Source organism: Mus musculus, chromosome 8, assembly GCF_000001635.26.
Source record: "Mus musculus strain C57BL/6J chromosome 8, GRCm38.p6 C57BL/6J".
NCBI lineage: Eukaryota > Metazoa > Chordata > Mammalia > Rodentia > Muridae > Mus > Mus musculus.
In genome coordinates, this window is record NC_000074.6 from 28,637,773 (window position 1) to 28,661,568 (window position 23,796).

Consider the following 23,796-nt stretch of genomic DNA (forward strand, 5'->3'; position numbering starts at 1 on the left):
CCAATTTCGATTTTGGAATTGGAAAGGTTTTTGGAGGCTCTACTTATATTATGGATGAAAACCATCAAGGCAATGTTTTGTTCTAGTTAACTTTGATTTGACTTTTTGATGTGGGCTTTTGGTACGAATCCTGGGCTGTCATCAAGTTTGTAATGTTCCTGTTTTGGCCTTATAGGTGTGTCTTTATTGGTACATACTACCATGCCTGCCTTTTTATTTTAGAAAGTAAATAATATTCCCTAAGAATGTATGTTTTATGTGTTGCTGCCAACTAGCTTTGTAATTGTAGGCTTGGTTTTGCATTTCTCTATTCTAGCTCTATTACATAACCCTATTATTTTCTATGCCTCAGGGCCTTAAAGAAAGATTTCAGACATGACATAGATGTTTAAGTGTATGAATAAGTGGATAAACTTAAAGAATTTTTACTCAGCCACTTTGTTGATTAAAGTATTCTGTTTTATATTGTGTCCTTTGCCTCTCCTGAAGCCAATCACCAGAGGATGTCCCTAATTCCAAGTCACCCTTGCCTCCTGGATGACAACCCTTATTGGAGTCTGGGCATGTACTCATCTCCTATCCATGTCAACTAAAAAAAAAAAAAAACCCAAAAAAACAAAAACCAAAAAAAAACAAAACCTCTCCTATGGTGCCTCAAATCATCAGCAAAATGTCTTTGTCCTCAATTGTATTGCTCAGTGTTTCTGAACCTAGCTCTTTCTTAACATCTCCCTCTCTTAGTTACAATGCCCTGTCCTATGCTATTTTTTACTGCTGGAGGTAAGCTAGGAGTTCTTCCTTCTTGCCCACTCATTTGCTACTTCCAGACTGCCTATCCTTTCTCCACCCTAATACTTCCCATTTCTGATGCTTCTATTTTGAGAGACTGTCCCCACTACCTGCTCTGGTTGCAGCCACCTGCATTCTCCTTGATCACAGAGAGTTTCTGCTTCCCTGTCTTTCTAATCAGTATATTGCTGTTTCATTTTACCGTGTGTGGATATGTTCCTGTGATTGCAGATATAGGAGAGGAACCTTGGGTGTTGTTCCCTCAGGAGCTGTCACCTCATTTATGAGACACGATTTGTCCCATGCAGGCTAGACTAGCTGGTCATTGAGCTTCAGCTAGCCATCAGTCTCCCACTCTCCAACTATTCATGCAACCATGCTGAACTTCGTAATTGTGCATTCTGGGGGATCAGATATATTACCAGTCCTAGATTTCTCCTTTAGGTTTTAGAAATTGCAGTGTATACACAGAACAGTCTTCTACTCCCCTTCTTTTCCTTCAATTTTGATTCTGCAGTGATTTGGTTTTCACTCTACAGGCAGCTTCCCCTAACCACTATATACACCAGTGGCTCTAACCTGCGGGCAGTTTTGTTCTTTAAAGGATATTTGGGAGTGTCTAAAGGTGTTTTCAATTACTTCAGCTAGTAGATGCTGCTGACATGTAAGGGCCAGGAATGCTGTTGAAGATCCTACAGCACTCAGGATAGTTCCCCTCAACTATGTGTCAATAGACTAAGGGGTTCTGAAAGCCCCTCAGTTCATCACAAATAGTCCTTACACAGTTTTGGTATCAGATAGCTTAATTTCTAAGTACCACCCCCCTCAAAGAAATGAAATTAAACACAAAAAATATGTCTTCTTCACATAAACCCCTTGAAAGCACAGGTTATACTTGGCTTCCTTTCCTTTTATTCTTTAAAATATACTAAAATTTAAATATACTTTCAACTCTAGTACTTCCTATCAGTACTAAACTGAGCCTTCATAATTCTAAGAAATGTCTATATAGCTGAACTTGAGGTACATCATTAATGCTCACAGAGATGGACATTGTCACATTATCTGGCAGGGCTCATCCTGAGCTTCTTTGTCACCCATCTTCCATGTGCTTGGCTTCCTCAATCTAGATAATCTTCTTAGCCTAGTGAATCGTCTTTGTCTTTCCTGGTTTCTTCAGATTTCTTCTGATCAGATAAAGGTTATAAATTTTACATGCCCCGGGGATTGATACCAGTGCAGAATCATGCTTTTAATGCCATCTATTTTTCTATGTGCCTCATGCTTACATACAAAGCTATAAATTCCAGTTTTCCAATTCAATGTCTAATAGCTAGAACTGGCAAAACAAAAACAACAACAGCAACAACAACACAAAACAAAACAACAAAATCCAAGCTCTTGATTTTTTACCTTTCTATAAATATCCATTTGCCAAATTCTACAACAACAATAATATTGTCATCTCTGTGTATTAGGTTGCTTATACCAAAGTCTCAAAGTCATCATTAGGTTTATTCTCTCTTTCACAACATCTATCTATCCATTTTATAACCTTAACCTTCAGGACACATTGACGACTCCCATCTGATCTCTGCTACTGTAATTACCATCAGTCAGCCTCCCCTGGGGATTTCTACACTAGTACCTCACACATATCGCCCTTCCTTCACTTAGCATGTGCACTAACCACCCTACACCCATGCTAAGGTCATTTCCACACCAGCCGTGTCTACTTGCAGCACACAGCTTAAGTCCCAAGTATATACAAGCACAGATGGTCTGTCTGCCTGTTCTTGTCCAAGCCTATCTTCTTCTTCTTCTTCTTCTTTTTTTTTAAATTAGGTATTTTCCTCGTTTACATTTCCAATGCTATCCCAAAAGTCCCCCATACCCACCCCCACAATCCCTTACCCACCCACTCCCCCTTTTTGGCCCTGACATTCCCCTGTATTGGGGCATATAAAGTTTGCAAGTCCAATGGGCCTCTCTTTGCAGTGATGGCCGACTAGGCCATCTTTTGATACATATGCAGCTAGAGACAAGAGCTCCGGGGTACTGGTTAGTTCATATTGTTGTTCCACCTATAGGGTTGCAGTTCCCTTTAGCTCCTTGGGTACTTTCTCTAGCTCCTCCATTGGGGCCGTGCCTATCTTCTATTCTCAGTCTATCCTCTCACTCCATCTGCACTAATTTCACTACTATTCCTTGGGTTTGTCCATTGTAGAACAGCCACCTCAAGGCGTTGGAGAGACTCTTTCCTCTGCCTTATGTCATCTTCTTACAATTTCTTACTTATCTTGCATAGAGATTTGAAGAGTTTTGACCCCCATAGCCTCATGTGTTTGAATGTTTGGCCCATGGAAAGTGGCACTATTAGAAAGTGTGGTATGTTTGCAGTAGGTATGGCCTTGTGTCATGGGGTAGGTGGGCTTTGAAGTCTCCTAGTGCTCAAGCTCCACCCAGTGTAGTCTTTCAGACCCTCTCCCCAGATGCCTGCAGAAGACAGTCTCCTCCTGGTTGCCTTTGGTTCAAGATGTAGAACTCTCGGCTCCATCAGCATCATGTCTGCCTGCACACTGCCATAATCCCACCAGGATGATAATTGACTGAACCTCTGAAGCTGTAAGCCAGCCTCAATTAAATGTTGTCCTTTAAAGAGCTGCCTTTGTTATGGTATCTCTTCACAGCAATGAAACCCTAAGATATCTTGTTTATCTACTTAGTCAAAAGCTAAGTTAGATCTTGCCTGATATTCCTGTCTTAACATATCATCGGTGCTACACCCTGGAAGCCCTATTCTTCCTCTCAGCCTATTTCTCTTTTCTGGTATTTCTCTTATTCTTTATTTTCTCCTTTTACAGAAACATGAAATACCTGTGAGACAGGGATATTCAGTAAACTGCTGTATTCCCATGGCCTACTATAGTGTACCCTTTCATATTTATTGTGTACATAATAAATATTATTTTAAAATAAGCTTGCAGGCTGAGCAAAGAAGAAAGAAAACAGAAGGCACAATTAAATGGTGAAATGAGTTTCCTTGTTTGCCTAGATTTTAAAGGACATTAGGAGGAAATAACTACAGAGGGCCGTTAGAGCTGAAAATATACACAAAAGCTTGCATACTTTTCATTGGTGGTAAATAGATGGCTCACTTGGCGTTTTTGTATCCTTTTACTTATAAACTTGCCAAGAACATACACACATTGATAATCTTGACTAAAGTGTTTGGAATTTTAGGTTAATGATGTTAGGAGAAGAAATGGTCCTCTGGTCCCGCATATTTTAGCAAAATCATTCAACTCTGGGATAGAAGGAGTGAAGGGGCATGTGGCCATCACTTGGAAGTTTGCGTGAGGATTTCTCACCAGATGGTAAAAATAACTAAATTATGACTTATTTATGCATCAATAGTCAATGTGATATTTTCATTTTACTATAAATGAAAATGCCTTTACTAGAAACAAAAATGCTCTTTCTAACTCAATTCTTGTTCAGGGATATTGATGATGCTGATTTTGAAGATGGGGAAGCCATGTCTCAGAGTATAAGTGATTTATCTGAGACCGAAGCCCAGAGACCAGAGTATCTCATTTGCCTGGGCGGCATTGTATTTATGGCTGGATTTCTACCATTCTCGGGAAGGAAGGGACACACTGGATTTGGCTCCAAGCTTAGTGAGAGCAGGATTATTTGACAAGTTATTTAATTGTTTCTAAAGATGCCTCCAGCCTTTTGGTTTTAAAGTAGTCGTTGTGAGGTTTAGCAAAGTATTGACAACCCCTTGTCAGTTCTAAGGATAAATTCTAATGAGTCATAGGGAAATGCAATCAAACATTCACAGGCAAGAAGCAAAATGCTAACGCTGTTGGTATGGACTTAAATGTTCAGATGTATGAAGTTCAGTGATTTGCAAGAAAATGGGTAACTAGATAAGGAAACAAAATACTGAAAGGAATATGGATTATCTTCAATTAAATAATTCAGAGTGAAAGATGTAGTTTCTCTTTTGTATCTCTTTAGCAAACACTGAAATCTCTGAATTGAATTTTGAGCTGTTACTCAATGTGCTAAGAAGCTGATAAATATCCAAAAAAGGTTAGTAGCCTTTGCTGAGTGATTACATGGTATATTAACATAACTTCATTTTTCTTAGTTTCCCTACTTGTAAACTAGTCCTAGTAATGATGGTGGCTTCATGTGATCACAAGAGGGTTAAAGTTATAAATCCTTGTGAAAGGCCAAACATGTGGAAGGTATTTACACAATCACTGATTGTACTCTGAGAGGAAGACTCATCCTGAAAACACCTCTGTAAATTAGCTTTTCCCCGCATAGCAAAGCACAGAATCACCTCCTATTAACAAAACCATGAAGTCTGGGACATGCTAATCTAAGAAACAGCATAGGCTATACTAATTAAAAGCACAAACATCATGGTAGCCTCTTATGAATGAAATTCTCATTAATATGTTTATGAATGATGTTTTTTGGGGTGCTTTTCCATCTTTATTTTGTCTGAAAAATTCTGACAGGGAAATGAAAACCATGATACAAATTCTCCAACACTTCCTGTAACTTTTATACTAGTTGTGATTTGATTTTGTAACCTTTCATATCAAGGAGTGGATTCTATTTTCCTAAATATGTGTGTGTGTGTGTGTGTGTGTGTGTGTGTGTGTGTGTGTGTGTGTGTGCTGATTTTGTGAGGCCACTGAGAAATACCTGAGTTTCAAAAGACTTGGTGAGCTTGGCTCAGATTATGAAGATCCAAAATGTATTAATAATAATAATAATAATAAATGGTGGCTATTTCCAGCAACAAATAATGAAATTTGTTATACAATGTTATATATAAAGCATCAATAATAAATCATATCTAAATCTTAGTTCAGTGGTAACTTGTGTCATTTCTGTAACATGCAACATATAGTGTTTCTCTCCCTCAATATTCTGTGCTTACCAATTTTGTGGTATATGCTATTTGATGCTATGTGATCTCTTGACTTGAGAGTCAGTGAGTCAATGGACTTTGAGTCAATATTACTCAATATCTTTCAAGGGCATCATTTTTGGATGTCCTGTTTATAATGGAAAAGTCTGGCAGATGATGTGCTCAGCCAGATCTTCATCATTCGGTTTATGCACACATCCAATTTTGGGGTCTTTGGTTATCTGAAAACCAGGAAGCATTCAGCTTCTTGTCAGAGCACTGATTGCATGCCAGAATCCTATATTTTAAATGTTGTTTTAATGATATATATGATTTAAATATGTATTTGTCTCACCAGTGGCCTCTCTAAAGCCATTCAATGGTCACATAATAAATTTTTTTTTCACAGTCAGAACTAGATGAGGACAGCTGGCTAGATTCCCATGTGTGTTTGCCTAGGTACATGTGTGTAAGTGGGTATGTGCAAATGTGTGTGTGTGTGTGTGTGTGTGTGTGTGTGTGTGTGTGTGTAGGCCAGAGGACCTTGGGTGTGGTTCCTCAGTCATCAGCTGGGATAATTACTATTACACCTTTTTTGGGCGGGTCCTGGAAACTGCACTCAGGTTCTCATGCTTGCAAGGCCAACCAAACCATTAACACAGTCCTCATTGTCAGCACTGATCATTTTCTTTGGGCTCATCAAACTCAACAGAATTATCCCTTCTTAAAAGTAATGAATTTCTTGGCAAATGCCATGGATCCAGAGAATAGCAGACTCAATGGCCAAGGTCACACATCCAGAGAATGGCAGGCTCAATTACCATCCAAACCAGTCTGGTGTTAGACTCTTTCAGATAACTATTCTTCAAAGTGTTTCTCGTGTAAGATGGAGATGAACCTTATTTTTCTTTGGAAGTCGCTTGTAGGACTAAGGGTTTTACCCATTTCTTTTTGTTCACTTATCAAACTGTGAAGAATGAAAAATTCTATAATAACTCTCCTCTAAACGAAACAGAAACATTACATATGATGCCTATTATCAAATGCTACATGCTGGAAGTACTAAGTATATTTTTTGAGTGAATGAGTAAGCTTCCATCATAATCAAATCTTCACAATATTGGCTGTACAGGAAAAGCCCACACTAACTGAGTCAATTCAGGAAGGAAATCGCTCCACATACACATGTGTATACACACACACATTGCTTTGACACAAACTCCAAGTTGGCTCTGAAGTAGTGGGCAATCGTCATGCTTCAGTTTTCTAAGACTAAGATTAGAAGTATGTGCGCACACACCTGCCTGCTGCCTGGAAATTTGTATGCAAATGTTGTAATTAATTTTTAATTAATTATAACTTTAACCTTATCTGGATTTATCTTATCTGAATCTCCATGCTATTTGTACCAGTCCTCTAGTTAAAATTTGTTTTGGCCAACTCAGATTAGATTCATTTGTTTTAACTGTGCAGAAAAAAAAAAAAAACCTGAAAATTTGGCTTGGTTTTGCCTTTTTAGCACTAATTTCCCCAGTTTATGTTAGGTGAAACCACCTCCTCTTTTTTTTTTTTTTTTTCTGTAGCTTAGACACTTTAAATCAGCTTTCAATCTCTATCCAAGTCTCACAATCGTCAGAGAGGACCTTTGGAGCAACTTATAGACATAGTGTGAAAACCTGCCCTGTGCCCACCCACCAGTTCCATCAGATGGTGGAGGAGGGAGGATTACATGGTCCAAAATGTTTAGGCATATGTTTCCATTTCCAAGATTCACTGCACACACCACGGTAACCTGTGCATCAGGTTGTGCGGAAGAGAATGGTGCTTCTTTGTATTTTTCGGCCTCACAAATGAAACTAGTATGACAACCAAACCTATTATACTCGCATGAAAATAATATTTTGGTTATTTTTTACTGGCATGTGTGTGTGTGGTGTGTGTGTGTGTGTGAATAGCTTTGGGGAAACTACTGGTTTAAATTTTTTTTATCGTCACAAATTACTTTAAATAAGTTAGAAAATATTTTTGAGTAGACCATGTTATTTCAGCTTAGTTCAACCCTCTAAATTTTCATTATTAAATGCCTGGGTAATTGTCATATTTTAAATACCATTAAAAGAGAATCAGCCAAATGTGGTTGGAATGCCTAACATTATATATATTTTCCTGTTATCTTTTCATAAATATTCTATGTAATGTCTGTTTTTCTATGGCAAGGCAGAGACTATCTTTTTCAAGGTTTTTTTTTTTAATTATGTGTATATATCCACAGCTGTCTGTATATAACCTGTATGTGGGTACCCTTGGCGGGCAGAACAGTGAGTTACACATCCCATAGACCTGGAGTTATAGGCAGTTGTGATTTAATTGTCATGGATGTTGAAAACAGAACTTAGGTCCTCTGGAACATCCTCAAGTACACGTAATCATAGAGACATCTTTCCAGCCTACAGAGTGTGTTCTCTGCTATATAAAAGTAATTTGAGGGATATGAAAAAGGATTTTTAATTATGGTAAGGGTGCGATTCCCTTGGAATTTCTAAACCTATATTCTTAAAAAAGACTACGATTCCCATGGAGTACCTGTGGTGGTTTGAATATAAATGGCCTCCATAGACTCAAATGTATAAATGCTTGGACCATAGGGACTGTTAGGAGGTATGGCCTTAGTAGTTTGTTGGAGGAAGTATGTCACTGGGCTGGGGGTTGTGTTGGGGGTAGACTTTGATGTCTTATAAGCTCAAGTCTCACCAGTATGTTAGTCTCTGTCTGTTGCCTGTGGATCAAGATGTATAACTCTCAACTCCTTCTGCAGCACTATGTCTTCCTGTTTGCCACCATATTTCCCACCACAATGATAATGGACTAAACCTCTGAAACTGTAAGCTAATCCCAATGAAATCTTTTCCTTTATAAGAGTTGCTGCGGTCATGGTATCTTTTCTCAGCAAGAAAACCCTAAGCTGTATCCCTAAGAAAGGGGTGTGTATACACAGACATATGTGTGCAAGTATGTATTTAGGTGGCCTGGAATTCCTTGAAAAAAAATATTTGTTTTTAACATCTCCCAGTGTTTTACTGAGACCAAAGAAAGAAGTGAGTTTCATTACATTTAAAGGATTTGAAAGCTGTCCTCGGGAGAATAGCCTAACACCTGCCAGAATATGATAGAACAGAGTCCTCACTGAGATTTCAAATTCCCACTCATGGATCATATCCTAAAATGTCAAGAAAAGACTCTTTATTCATAAATAACTGGTAAGCAGTAATTTATGCCTGTACATTTATCTCGAAAAGTCAATAACCATCCATTTTGGTTTTTTTGCAAACTCTACATAAAACATCCAAACGGGCCATTTTGTTCAGTACAATATAACATAGCTGTTTGGCATTACCAAATATATATGTATATATATTTATAGATATGTACATGTGCTGAAAAAAGAAGCCGGTGCATCCTTGCTAAGGAGTCCATCCAAGTATTTACTGTACAACATTCAGAATTTACACTGATAATACAAGGCACAAAAAGTGTGGTATGAAGCCAAGGCCATGCTTCGCTTAGACCCTCTCCTGTGGCTTGCTCACTCCTTCAGCTTCATGTCCGAGTTAGTGTTCAGCTCTGCTTAAAATGTTATTTCATATTTTTTTTGGCTTTGAACACATCAAATGAACATTGAGAGTGGTATGGGTTTGAAAAAACTAAATGAATCATTTGAAAGAACACCCCCATGTACCTTCCCAAAATAAACAGAACAAAATGAAATAGGTTTGAAACTCTCCTTTATAGGAGGAGGGAAATATATCACCCATATTTCCAAGTTTGGGCTTAGGAAAATGAGTCAGCACTTCTCTACCTGTCCATGCTGACAATACTTCTAGGTCATGATTTATTGGAGTGTCTGTACCAATCAGACCTGGTTACGAAGAACAGAAATTCTGTTCTTCATGTGGTGTAGAGAAGGAGACAGCCGTTTCCCTGATAGTGGAATTTTGACACTTGGGTATTTCCCTGTTATCGAGAAGTTTTCTATGGGAGCAGGAAGCATCTAGGAGAGGCCCTTGTTGGGGGCTTCTGTTCTCAGCTTTTCTCCCAGGAAGCCCTGGTGGGTGTGTCCTGGTTATTCTCCATCTTTCCACTCCCCATGCTTGGCAACAAAGGAACATTAGAATTGCTGTCTCCACATTTGAGCAGAATGCTTGTGTTTTGGGAAAGGGTCTTGTGGCATGACATTTGGCTTATTCCCTTTAAATATCATGCATTCATCAGAACTCTAGTTGGTTCATTACTGACTAGAAATGTATCCAATTTTAAGGTTATTGTACAACTTTCCCAATTCTGGAATTTCGGTCTGAATCATTTCTTTTCTTTTCTTTCTTCTTCTTTTTTTTTTTTAATGAGTCAGATAAATTTGAAACAAAGGGGCATATTCATTATACCCATGCCTTTAGTGAAAGTATTTGACACATATTTCTATTCCCAAAAAGAAAGTCATTAGCAGGTTCTCTGATATATAATAGAATCAAATGGTGGAACTTTGTGGAAAAAAGATATAACTCCTGCTGAAGTTAATACTGATAAGGGGCAGGGAGCTTAGGCCTGTCGAGGATGCTTCCTGCCTTTTTTTTTTTTTAATCTTTGGGTTCAGATACATGGTTCAGATACATGGTAGGTTCGAAGACATGAAGTTGCAACGTTACTGTCTTAGGCCCACTTCGTGAGGACACCCCAAATCCATGATCTTCACAGCAAAAGGAAAAAAAAAAAGCAATGAGGAGCTGCCTCAAAAACCACAATTATTCTATGCAAGATAAACTTCCTACTTCTGATCACAGTACTACACACTAGTGACTAATAGCCAGGCCTGGCGCCATCCCCTTTGATTCTCAGGGAAAAAAAATTACAGCATATAAATTGCCATTTCAGTTTTGTTGGTGACCCTGTAATGGGGATGTGAGGAGTCCACAGTAGACACTGGCTCTCCTAGAGTTGCTTCTGGAAAAGACACCACATGCTGTCAATACAGCCAAACAGCTTTGTCACCGCAGCTAGTGAAAGAGTTTGGAAAAGAAACACAAAATATGCAACACATCTAAGATTAGTAACAGTTTCACTTTTGTGACATTTGACAAAATACAGTTTTGCTTGTTGTAGTTCAGAAAAACTCTATGCGGACAAAAACAGTGGCAACTATTGAAACGGTGGCCATTCAAGTCTTGGCCCAAAGCATCAATGTTCAAATACAGCTCTATGACAATGAACACCAAAGGGCTAATAAAATGTGGTCACCATCGGTAAGCCCACGCTTTTGTTCTTGCAGGTGCTGTGACTGTCACCTGTAGTCCAGGCTTTGGGAGTTACTAAGTGTTCAGGTTCTGCAATGCTTCATGAGCAATAGAATGAAAATGGGCCGCGCAGTAGGCCAGAGAGGCACGTTTTTCAGCTCCTTCCTCATTTCTGCTGGAATAAAGACCTCAGAGAGTGTTGCCTTAGCATGCCTGATAGCTCTATCATTCAACACATTTACAGAGGCCAGGCAGACCAAGAAACTGAAAATATCTGAAAGGAAAAATCTAAAACAGAAACATATCCAAAGATGTTGTTAACATTCTGAAAGTCACAGGTAAATTCGGTCAAAATGTATAAAACCATTCACGCCATTTTAATTTTCTAGCTTTGCTTTTCATGTTTGATATTTAGAGGGTTTTTTTGTTTGTTTGTTTTTTGTTTGTTTGTTTGTTTGTTTTGTCCAGGAAACAAAATCACTGTAATAAATATTTTACTCCAAAGAGAACCCTGTGTGATTGGACTTAATAGTCCTTCTCATAGCCAAATGAATGAAGAGGAAGAAGAAAAAAAAATACCAGGACCACAGCAGTTGGAGATAAAAATAAGAGAAAAGTTCCTCTCTTTAAAGGAAACTATCTCAATTCCCTTCATCCCTTACAAAAAGGCCAATAAAATTTTGTGGAAGTACATCTGAGTTTTATGAGTCTACCCGCACTGGTGAATGAAGGTAGCATTTAAAACCACAGAACAAGTTTCCTTTTGGATTAAAGAATGCAAATGTAAACTACTCAGACTGTGTATGTGGAGTGGTAGAGACTGTAAATTAACGTAATGCTGCTGTAGTCTAGCAAACCTGTGGATCTCACCATTTTTGTGGCAAAATTTAAACTCATATTTAAAGTATAGATTTAATGTCTCCAAGCACTGAGAAATTTGGCATTGAGTAGGATTGTTTTTGTAAAAAATTTATGTTTTTAAGTATTTAAGGACACTTTTAATTTTTGTTTTATCTTGCACTAGGACAGTGACACTTCCGAATTTAGCGCCCAGAGTAATGTGGAAACCTCTTCCAGGATGGGCATTTGAGCTGTGACAGGTGAAAGTCATGCAAAAGCTTGGGGTCACAGTGAGTCATTGCATGTTCAAGTGTGAGCTAAGCCTTGAGACCTGCAGACCCTCCCTGGACACACACAATCCCTTGGTCTGTAAATCTCACAGACCAGGATTCTCTTTGAAATTTCACTGTAAAATATTATACCACAACCCTGGCATTCAAAGACCACAGAATGTGACATATTTATTTTAAAATCCTGTGTAGCATCCTAGCAGAAATAAGATAGATATAAAGAAGGAAACATAAAAAGTCAAGGGGAACCTCACTGAACCATGGTCTGGGATGTGAGGTGACTCCTGTTGACGCCTCCCTTATTACCTCATGTGATATTATGATCAAGTGCACTTATAAACACAGGCCAAAAAAAAAAAAATCAAACAAACAGAACACAAAACCTGAATCTAATGGGGGCAACTGCAGACACATGGGACCAACCTTCATGCTGTTCCTGCTACCTCACCTTAAAATAACCTACACAGATGCCAGGACAGTTACAATTTTTTATCTGTTTATAATATTATAAAAAAGCTGTTAAAAATCTACAAAGAACGTGTGTAGGTTCACAAAACATATAAACAATTATAAGGCCAATTGGAAGGGAAAGAAGAGAAGTGGATAGGGTAGGAAATGTAAAACAAAAATCTTCCACATAGATGTTAATATAGGATCTCTCTAGAGTGTGTTGCAAATAGTTTGTTACCTAACAAGTGATGCCGATTCTGCCCGCACCCGACCCTACTGTTCATCGTCATCTGGTTTGTAGCTCATCAACCATTTACATCTCTTCTCCCAGAAACTCTATCAGTGATGCCAAGAAGTTCTATATGCCTTTTCTCTTTCTTCTTCACAAGGATGAATAAATAACTTGAGTCTAAGGGAAAATGGTGTTCTCCTGATCCAGATATGGCATTCTGACTAAGTCTGTCAGTTCGAAGATGATTCATTTGTTCAATAGAGTAAGCCTTTCATTCCTGAGCAAAGCAACCCGGGTTCTTTTGATTTGCACACGGCAAAGCCTTTTATGTGATATGGAGGACCTGATATATCACATGCTCGTTAGATAAAAATAGCTAACACATTCAAGAATTCTTCAATGTCTGTTCCAAGGGGTTATAACGTCAACCTGAATTTAGGTATTTCCACTTGGGAAGAGGTTGCGAGCATTTGTTTTCACACAAAGGACCTATAAAAACAATAGCATGTCATGTCCTCATTCCCAAGGATTCTTTTTTGTCCTATTTCTGATCATGCTTTTTCAAACGTAATCATCCTCAAAAAAAAAAAAAGCTAAGTAGCTGCCTGGAAGTTAATGTAGGTGGTTGGCTTGGGTTGTCCTCCTTGTGGGCAGTTACTGAAAACTTCCTCCAGAAGAAGAGTATATCTGTTCATCTTCAGTCTCTCAGAATATTGGTCAAAATGATGTATTCAAATATAAAAGTGTCGTAAAATATAAGATGAAGCTTGTGAATAATCTACAGATTTCAATTCTCTAAAATACTATTGGTGTGTGTGTGTGTGTGTGTGTGTGTGTGTGTGTGTGTGTGTATGTAACTTAAAATGAAAGCTATGAGTTAATACTGTTAAGGAGAAAGTACACATGGTGTGGCTAGGCAGTCAGAGCACAGAAGTCTCTCTGAATGATGCGTATGGTTCCTAGGAAAGTGTGGTAGGGTTCTCTTCCTTGGAGACATTTATTCACTCACTCACTCACTCACTCACTCACTCACTCACTCACTCACTCAGGTGTTACTCAGAAAGGCTATCAGGTAAGTTTCCGAGAGACGATGGCAGGAGGTCCTAAAGCCCTATTGAAACATACTATGACAGCATAGTACAAAAGTTTAGAAGATTTCCAGAATCTGGATCAAAAAACACAGCAAAACACATTTCTTATGTGAAAAATGTTGGAGAACTTGGGTTAATTACCCATCTCCTAAAATCAGCGCTTACTCAAAGCCTGGGACATCTGTAGTCTATATATTTTCCTGGACCTTGTATAGCCTCTCTTATCAACACTCCATAGAATAAGTCATATTATAACAGCACTCTGACATTAGAGTGGCTTGGCTGGGAACAGAGATTGTTTGTCCTGCTCTGTTGAGTTAAAGGAAGTATGTTTCCATATTGAAATGAATAACTATGTTCTTTACTGTCTCCATACTGCAATCTTTTAGGATAGGAGAGAAATGAGTTTTGTCTCGGGAGTGGGTGGGTGGGGGATGAAGGTGAGGTACCAAGAACTAGTTTGAGGTCTATCTCCCTTCTTGATCTTGTCTCTGTTAAGTGACTCATATAATAAGTGCTGGTGTCATGTACTCAGATTCTAAATTCTAAATGCCCTCCCTGACATTGATGACATCTTACTAATAAGTTGGCAATCTGCTTTCACTTCTGAAAGCTAGTCTTATTATGATTTCCAACCTCTGGGATGCCAGTCGGTTGGAATCTGAAAATCTGGTCTCAGGATCATCTGGCCCGTGGGGCAAGTCATTAAAAACCTGTTTCCAAGCATGCACTTAAATCTCTGCCTTCCCGGCTTTATTGTTGTGTATCTGGTTTTCAAAACTACTTGTATCTACAGATACCTTCACTTTTTAATCCTCGGCAGTCTGAATTTGAGGAGCATATCCAATGTCTACCCATGTGTGGATTCAGAGGGTATAGCGGGGTTCTCTTTTTCCCCCACCGTTAACATGTTTTTACCTATATCAAACTCCTTTTCTTCATCCAGGGTTTCTCACTGACTCTCAATAAAGGCTGAGTTCCCCCCCAAATGCCCCGGGGCAGAAATCTGCCCTGTCTTCCCCACTTGAAGCCACTGCTCTGAAGCAGGCCATCACTAGTGCTGCCTCCGGAGAAGAAACAGACTAGAGTCCATTTTGCCTGCTGTAGTTGAAGTCAGCATCATCAATCTGTGGCTCTGTGATGTTGGATAGTTTCGTGTGTGTCCTCCCAATCTCCTCAAGGGCACAGGCGAGCGAGTCGAGGTCCCCATCCTGCTGATGACGAGCTTCCCAGAGGTTCAAAATGACAGCGGAAGGGCTGCTTTGGGTAGCGAAATATGATAAATTCCTAGAGGAAACAAAACAAAGGAGAAATAAATAGGCACGATAAGACAAATGATCTCTGTAAAGAAGTCAGAATTAAGTTTAACGGTTTATTTATTTATATGTATATGTTTGGGCTTGTTTACGTCAAGTTGACCACATGCATGCAGGTACCCTAATGAGACAAAGAGAGTGTTGGCTCTCCTGGAATTGTAGTTACAGGCAGCTAAAAGCTGCCATGTGGGTACTGGGAACCAAACCCAGGTCATCTGCGCAGCATTATGTGCCATTAACTGCTAAGCCATCTCACCAGCCCCTAAAATGACCTTTAAAGGGCAGCAATAAGATAGTGGTGGAAAGTTACACAGAGACAGGCCTGAAGCTGTCTGGTTTGTCTCCCAATGCTATATAATATAGCCATATGTGAGAACTATTCTAGTGCTTTCTTCTTTTGGATCTTCCCATGGTTTTTCCCTTTCTTAAGCTACACATGTGAACATATATGTATGTTTCCCTGTTCACTGGTCTCATGAAATATTCTTTTGCACTAGTTTATATGAAGTAAATTCATTCCTTGTTTTTTTCAAATATTTTCCTCCCCATGTCCTCGACAAATATAATAACTGCCAAGGTTCTGTCTTCAATTTCTGGCCACTCCTCCTTTGGTGCTAAATGTCTCCTTCCCATTTTCTTGGCTAATTAAACTGTTAATAGGGTTTACTATTGACTTAGGTGTGGGTGTAATACCTATCTATCTACTACTTCAACCTTAGTGGATGAGAAATTCTCACTTCAATATCTCCAAGTGACTAACTGTAAGAACTGGTATTTATCATCCTTTTTCTGATTCCTTACCCAAGGATATTAGTTTGTTACCCTTCCTCTTTGTTGTTTCTTCCTTTGATAAACTCACCAGCTTTTTCTTTCTACTCTAGGGGACAGACTTCACTTATATATCAGCATGTTAGGACAGTAAAGGACTTGGAACTCTGTTGCCAAAATCTTGAACACATACTGTATTGCTACATTCTATTTTCAAGTCATAAGAAATCCTGTGTTCATGCCTATCATAGTATGACCTCAATGAAACTATGGAGATTACACAAACACACACACACACACACACACACACACACACACACAACTTCCCCTTCATCTAACACCCTACTCTGTCTTCATTCTTGACTACAAAACTCTGAAAGCTAGAGATCATATTTAATCATTGGCCGAATCTTCCATAGCATTTATCATAATACTGTGACAGGCATTTATTCAACATCCATTAGCTGACATTAACTGAGTAATTGATTCTTACATGTCTTTTCCAGATGATATAGCATCTTCAGTGAAAGAAAAAAAAATGAACCCTAACCTTTTGGACAATAACTTTGCTATGATGAGGACTAAGAAGCACAAAGGATTAAAGGTCAGTGTTTGTCATGGGGACTTTTAAAGTTAGGACAGAAATGTCATTCCCAATGAAATTTTAGTGTTTTGGGAAGAAACTGTTTGCAGAACACTTTCTATTTTGAAGAGAGCAGCACTTTCTACCAGTATTTCCAACGTACAATCACAAAGTGGGATCTTATAAAGAGCAGTTCACAAGAGAAGATGAGTTTCCAATCACACATGACTACTTATAGGAAACATACAGTTTCTAGACAACTGGTTATCAAAAAGCATACAAAGCAGAATTATTCCACATACCTTCAACTAAGATTAATTTTTAACAAAGGAAGGGTCAAGGTCAGCTCAGTATCACTGACACTAACCTCGAGTTCCTTCAGTGTTTTCTTGCCTTCCTCTGCCCCCACCCTCATCTTCACGCCCTAGTCGCTGTCTCCACCTACAACCCAGCTTTGTGTTTTAAAAATGGTGATTAATGCCCATGCTAGCAGAAACAGTAAATTCTGCTTGAGAACTTTGGAAAAGATTCTGCTTCTTCTTACTTAAAAACTTTGAGTTGCATGTTAACACTTTCTCCAGTCTGTAGGGAGATATTTCTAGAAGTTGCTGGCTCTCACTATATCCCCTTTCATGAGGTTCAGGCAGTCCAGAACTGGAAGGGATAGTGGGAAAATAGGCACATGCTAGCAGGTGTGGCCATCTCTTTCCATATCAATTTTTAGAAGGAATAAAAAGTTTTTATGATCTCCAGTGTTGTTAAAAAAGCATCAACCACAGGCTGAGCTGTGGCTTAGTGGGAGAGGTTAGCCTAGCCATGGATGGACCTACAGGACTTCTCTTCCCACAAACAAAATATTATCTCTAACCAAAAGAGCAATACCACCACTCTGATTTTACTCAGGGCTGCTGCTGTTTTGATGTTTCTATTAAATGTCAATGGGCTTTTGTACTGTGACTGGGATCATAATGATCCAAATGCCCCACTTCAGAGGTTGACCAACCTACTGAGGCCAGACAATAAATAGTTCTGGCTTTGTGGGTCTCCGACGGCCCGGCTCTCTGCAGTGGCTGTACTCTACCATGGTACCACAAAAGGAGCGACAGACAACATTCTTGTGAATGATGGCTGTGTCTTAGGAAACCATTATGGAGTGAAGCTGAAATTTGATTGTCATGTTCTTTCTACCTTTCTTACAACACTACTCTCTCTGTTTCCCCCCTTGATACATTTATAAATGATACAATTTTTTTTTAGCCAGATTTTCCCTGTGACCATTGTGTTGTCTTTGTCCAGTACTCTTATGATTTAGCAAGATATCTACAGTAGAGAGCTAATTTGAAGAAGTTAAGACTGAATTTCCTGCTTTGTCTTTCCTTTGAAAAAACAATCTAGATGTCCACTGTTGCTGAGCCCCAACATAGGTGATCTGACTGCAGGACTCTAAGACATTTAACGAATAACATATTTAGGGATCCTGGACACTACAAGATAAAAGCTGTAATACTTAATAGTGAAAATCATCAAGCATATGTTTTCAAGTGGGGAATCTTGGTCTCAATCAGTCTTAAAAATATCCAGGAACCCACATCGGGTAGGAGTTCTATATACATAATCCAGAAAAAGCACTACAGACTAGACAGTGCCAGCTGCACGGCTGTGGGAAGCCCTGGGAAAGTACAGATCTGTGGAATAGGTACCCAGGGCTAAAGAAACTGCATGTCTAAAGGAGACAAAAATATATCTCTCAATTGGCACAGATCTCTGAACATACTGTAGCAAGTGAAATGAGCTTCTAGAAGTAACTTTTAGACTTGTTATTTGAATTTACACAAACACACTCAGTATAATACATATACATTCCAAGTTTCCATTTATTTTAGTAGCTATAAGATCATATTAGTCTTAATCATTTGATTTGCCTTGCTATTACCCAAGACATTTGAAAAAACTGTGTTTCCCTGTGTATAGTAGAAAAAAACAACCTGGGAAAACCTAAACTAAACTCTTATTCCAACAGGCTGTCCTTAAAAGATAGTGATGCAGTTTTATGGAGTGCATATATGCAAATGAAATGTGATTTTTTATAAAGTGTTAGGCCATATATACAACTGACTTTTTTTAATACCACACTTTTGAAATTATTCAGATTCTAATATATGAGTCCCGTTTTTCCTCACAGTAACTCTGATGCATTTGGATACCAGGTGGTAAAAACTCAAATTTAGCAAACATTACTAGTAAAACATAGAATTCATGTTGATTTTAAGCAGTTTCCCAAGAGAGTCACTGGTTCCCTCACCCTGTCTCTCTTTGTCCTCCCCTTCCTCTTTCTTCTCTCTCTCCTCATGTTGTTATATTCTCTCTCCTCTCTCTCTCTCCACCCCATCCCTTATTCTCTCTGAAATAAAGCCTAAACATCACCCCAAAACAAAAATTCTAAATATTCAGAAGTATGCTGAAAAAAATTTTTTTTATTATGCTCATTTTAGAGCCCTCAGATTGTTAAGCTCTTCACTAAACTTTATAGCTTTTACAAATTTTGACCAACTAAAGTAATTTAGATAACTAAGACTATTTTTGGTGGTGCCTGACAGATGCCATTTGCCATGCAGAAAGAAGGTCTAACCACTGCACTATGAGGTTAATTTTAGAATCTTCTAGGTTTTCAGTTCAAGTTACTTTCCCAGAGCTCTAGACTCAAATGGCTTGGTCCTCTCTTGGATGCTCTCCAAGGACAATCACTACAATACCAGAAATTATGGGTCACACTAAGATGATGAAACACACATACACACACACACACACACACACACATACACACACACACACACATACACACACACATACACATACACTCACACACATACACACACACACACACACACACACACACATACACATACACACACACATACACACACACACATACACACACACACACATATACACACACACTCACACACACACAAATTTATGTGGTGGTGATGGCTTATGAAATTTAATTAACTGTGTATTGTTGAACATTTGAGTTTTCTATATACCTGCGTTCCTTTTAGTTTTGCTTCTGTGATTAATTTCACCTTTTAAACTTCCCCATGAGCTGGCCATGTACATAATCTGGGGCTTTCTGTGGAAGGCAGGGCCAAGACGCCCTGACAAATATCACATGTTTGGTATGGGCAAACTGATAAAGCCACACTAAAACATGTAATCCACTTCATTTCATTTTTTTTAAACTTTTTCCAATTTTTTATTAGGTATTTTCTTCATTTGCATATCAAATGCTATCCCAAAAGTCCCCTATATCCTCCCCCAACCCTGCTCCCCTACCCACCCACTCCCACTTCTAGGCCCTGGTGTTACCCTGTACTGCGGCATATAAAGTTTGCAAGACCAAGGAGCCTCTCTTCCCAATGATGTCCGAGGAGGCCATCTTCTGCTACATATGCAGCTAGAGATACCATTACCCCCACTTAATTTTCAAAATACACCTTCCTACTTATAACTGTGTTAGATTGAGAATGGAATTCAGATTAGATTCAGAGATTTTGGAAATACTTATGGAGACTTTTAAGGTATATAAGTTGAGAGCAGGGGAGAGTTTAAGAGACTATAATAAAATTCCACCAGATAGGGCCATCATAATTAGTATGGTTAGTTCTACTGAAGAGACCCTGGTTAGAAAGAGTATAGTAAAAGCTTCCAGGTGTTTTGAGCAGTCCCCACAGTATTAAAATGCAAATACCTTAGAGAGTAGTTTACCTCTGTGTGCATTCTTAATGACCCTGCAAAGATTAAGTTTACTGAAGCCCTGGAATATGGGGAATCTGAGGCCACCTGAGCCCTAGGGAATGTACCAAAGCGCTATCAAGCTCACACTGTACCTCCTTGAAACTTGTTTTCTAACCCTCAGACAACAAAGCTTTGCCTTTATTCACTTATGGTTGTGTTACAGGGACTTGCTGCCCCTGGGGTTACAGATGTAATTGGCTGACAGTGTGGTTTGAAGGCCCAATATATCACCCTCAAAAGGTATCAGATATTCCTAAGATAAATGTGCCAATCAATGTTATAATATACAGCAGGAGTCTGTCTTTGAGCTGCACCCAAATATCCTTAGCATTTTAGACTCTTCTCCTATGTATGGGCCACAGTTTCATTCAGGATTGTTCAGGATTGGGGCTTCAAACCAATACTGTTAGCCAGTTACATCTATAGCTTCAAAGGCAGCAAGTGCAAGTTTGGTTACATTCTAGAAGAAGAAGAAGAAGAAGAAGAAGAAGAAGAAGAAGAAGAAGAAGAAGAAGAAGGAGGAGGAGGAGGAGGAGGAAGAGGAGGAGGAGGAGGAGGAGGAGGAGGAGGAGGAGGAGAAGAAGAAGAAGAAGAAGAAGAAGAAGAAGAAGAAGAAGAAGAAGAAGAAGAAGAAGAAAAGAAGAAGAAGGGAAGAAGAGAAGAAGAAACATATCTAGCTCAATCTTGTTTTTGTTGTTAAAAAGCTTATTTTCAGAATATTTTCTTTCTGAAGAGTTTATCAATAAATTAAATAAATAAATAAATTCAAGCTGTCGAATAAATTAGAAAACATTGTTTCTAGAATAGTGCATAATCCTACCGTACAGTATAGAACAGGGAATTGAAACACAGTCCTAATGAAACAATATTAGTATCTCTGCTATCATCCTAATTGTCTCATTTAATGAAAGCCTCTTATGCGACCCAAGGCAACCCTCCACACAGTTCTTTAAATGCAAATACAAGAGAAAAGCCATTTTTACTGAATAACAGTAATTGGATAGATTCATCGTAACCATTTGTTCTGCTCATCATGTTTCCATCTCCAAATTTCAGGCTAGCAGGGAACTCAAGAGGCAGCAAAGCCACTGTCAAGGTAAAAGGTAGAGGAGTCTCATCTGTGCCTACTACTGAGTGAGCAGGAGACAAGTTCTGTAAGCCAGAGAACAGAACGGGAAGGATAGGGACAGCTGAAAACATGCTCAGATCCGCCATGCTAGTTTGAGCTTCCTGCATCCGCCCCCTTCCACCACCACCCCTTGCCAGTTCCTTTCTGCCTAATGTGTCAGGTGCTCCTGGAAAAAGAGACAAGACCGGACCTCCACTCTTTGGATAGTGTATGGAAGCCCCTAAGCCTAGAAGTCTCTGAGCTACCAAATGAGAACATAGCTAGTTATAGTCTACTTTTAATGCGCCCGTTTCTCTCCTCCTAGAATACACATGACAATTTCTTACTTTTAGAAACCAAGCAATGGCATAGACCATCAAATCAAGATCTGGTCTTTACTTTGAGTTGGAATATATCTGTGGGAAAAATAATCCAACTTCAAGTCAATTTCTTTTTTTTTTTTTTATTCAATTACCTTGAGACATTTTTGAGAATCCTGTGTGCAAAGTAGGACTACAGTGTATTAAGAGAAAAGCATTCAAGGCTGATCTTCAATAAGGGAAGGGTTAAAATACTTAAGACATCTTACTTTGTAAATGACAGAGAAATGGATACAGAAAATGTGGTACATTTACACAATGGAGTACTATTCAGCTAATAAAAAACAATGAATTATGAAATTCCTAGGCAAATGGATGGATCTAGAGGATATCATCCTGAGTGAGATAACCCAATCACAAAAGAACACACATGATAAGTGGATAACTTCAACAAAGCCTCACCACACAAGAGAGACAGCTATATCAGGGTCCTGTCAGTAAAATCTTACTAGCATATGCAATAGTGTCTGGGTTTGATGGTTGTTTATGGGATGGATCCCTGGGTGGGGCTGTCTCTGGATAGTTCTTCCTTCCATGTCAGCTGCACACTGTAACTCCTTCCATGGGTATTTTGTTCCACATTCTAAGAAGGAACAATATATCCAAACTTTGGTCTTCCTTCTTCTTGAGTTTCATGTGTTTTGTGAATTATATATTGGGTATCTAAGTTTCTGGGCTAATATCCACTTATCATGTGTGTTCTTTTGTGATTGGGTTATCTCACTCAGGATGATATCCTCTAGATCCATCCGTTTGCCTAGGAATTTCATAAATTTCTGGGACACCTGGGTTCTTTCCAGCTTCTGGCTATTATAATTAAGTCTGGCAAATACAGAAGTGGATGCTCACAGTCATCTATTGGATGGAACACAGGGCCCCCAGTGAATGAGCTAGAGAAAGTACCCAAGGTGCTAAAGGGGTCTGCAACCCTATAGGAGGAACAACAATATGAACTAACCAGTACCTCCCAGAGCTTGTGTTTCTAGTTGCATATGTAGCAGAAGATAGCCTAGTAGGTCATCAATGGGAGGAGAGGCCCTTGGTCTTGCAAAGATTATATGCCCCAGTACAGGGGAATGCCAGGGTCAGGAAGTGGGAGTGGGTGGGTTGGGGAGCAGGGCGGGGGAGGGTATAGGGGACTTTGGGAGAGGAAACTAGGAAAGGGGATAGCTAACATTGTTAGCTTCTTCAGTACTGTTTGTGGTGCTGCCTCTGAAGGGCATCGTTCTGGCTGGCTGCCTGGCTGTGGGGTTCTACCATGTCCATCCTTTCAGCAAAGGACCGTTTAAAGGGAGACACTTACTTCTTCAAAGATCAGCATGAGCTTTCTAGTGCCTGGAAATAAAGAAATAAAGAAAACCTGGAGCCATCCCTTTTCAAAGCCCTCCCTTATCATCGCCCCTTGGCGCTGACAGTGGGAGCACCAGATCATAAAAAAAAAAAAAAAAAAAAAAAAAAAAAAAAAAGCTCCTTTACTGTTTTTTTCCTTCAGGATGGACACCTGCCACTTACAGTCTGCATACAGCTTGTTCACTGCTAACCCTGTCCCGGGGCTGTCTCTTTTCTGCTTCATATGAGCAGGCAGTTTCATGAGTCGTTGACTTCAGCAGAATGAAACCCAAATACCCATGACTCCGCTGCGTTGGGTCCCTCTGTCCTCATGGGCTTTTCTGATTTCAGACCCTGAGTCAGTCCGTGGGACTAGAACCGGAAAATCTGATTTAAACTTCATTGTATTGCACCTCCGGGGACCTACGTAATGCTATTGCCCCGTGCATCAATTCTCTGAGATGTCATGAAGGATTTTTTATTTCTTTTTACTTGGAAATGGCAGCCGGTAAAGGTAAAGGAGGTACTTTCTGGCTTCTAGCCTGCGGAACCAAGAAAGCTCCATCTGGTGCGATCGCAGTACATTTCGAAAGGGAACGAGGGA

General features: G+C 39.2%; 1 protein-coding gene across 11 annotated transcripts in view; it reads right to left on the bottom strand.

The window, feature by feature from the left end:
* Positions 1–8,944: 8,944 nt before the first annotated feature.
* Unc5d (unc-5 netrin receptor D) overlaps positions 8,945–23,796 on the bottom strand; it is a 572,955-nt gene continuing 558,103 nt past the window's right edge. For 6 of the 11 annotated variants that reach the window (XM_006509054.4, XM_006509051.4, XM_006509055.4 and 3 more), the window contains one exon: positions 8,949–15,200. In XM_006509054.4, the coding sequence (XP_006509117.1) occupies positions 14,996–15,200 (205 nt within the window). In that variant the 3' untranslated portion in view covers positions 8,949–14,995. Of the gene's footprint in view, positions 15,201–23,796 lie in introns of all 11 variants that reach the window. The other 5 variants (NM_001347498.1, NM_001347500.1, NM_001347501.1 and 2 more) reach the window with 1 other exon arrangement.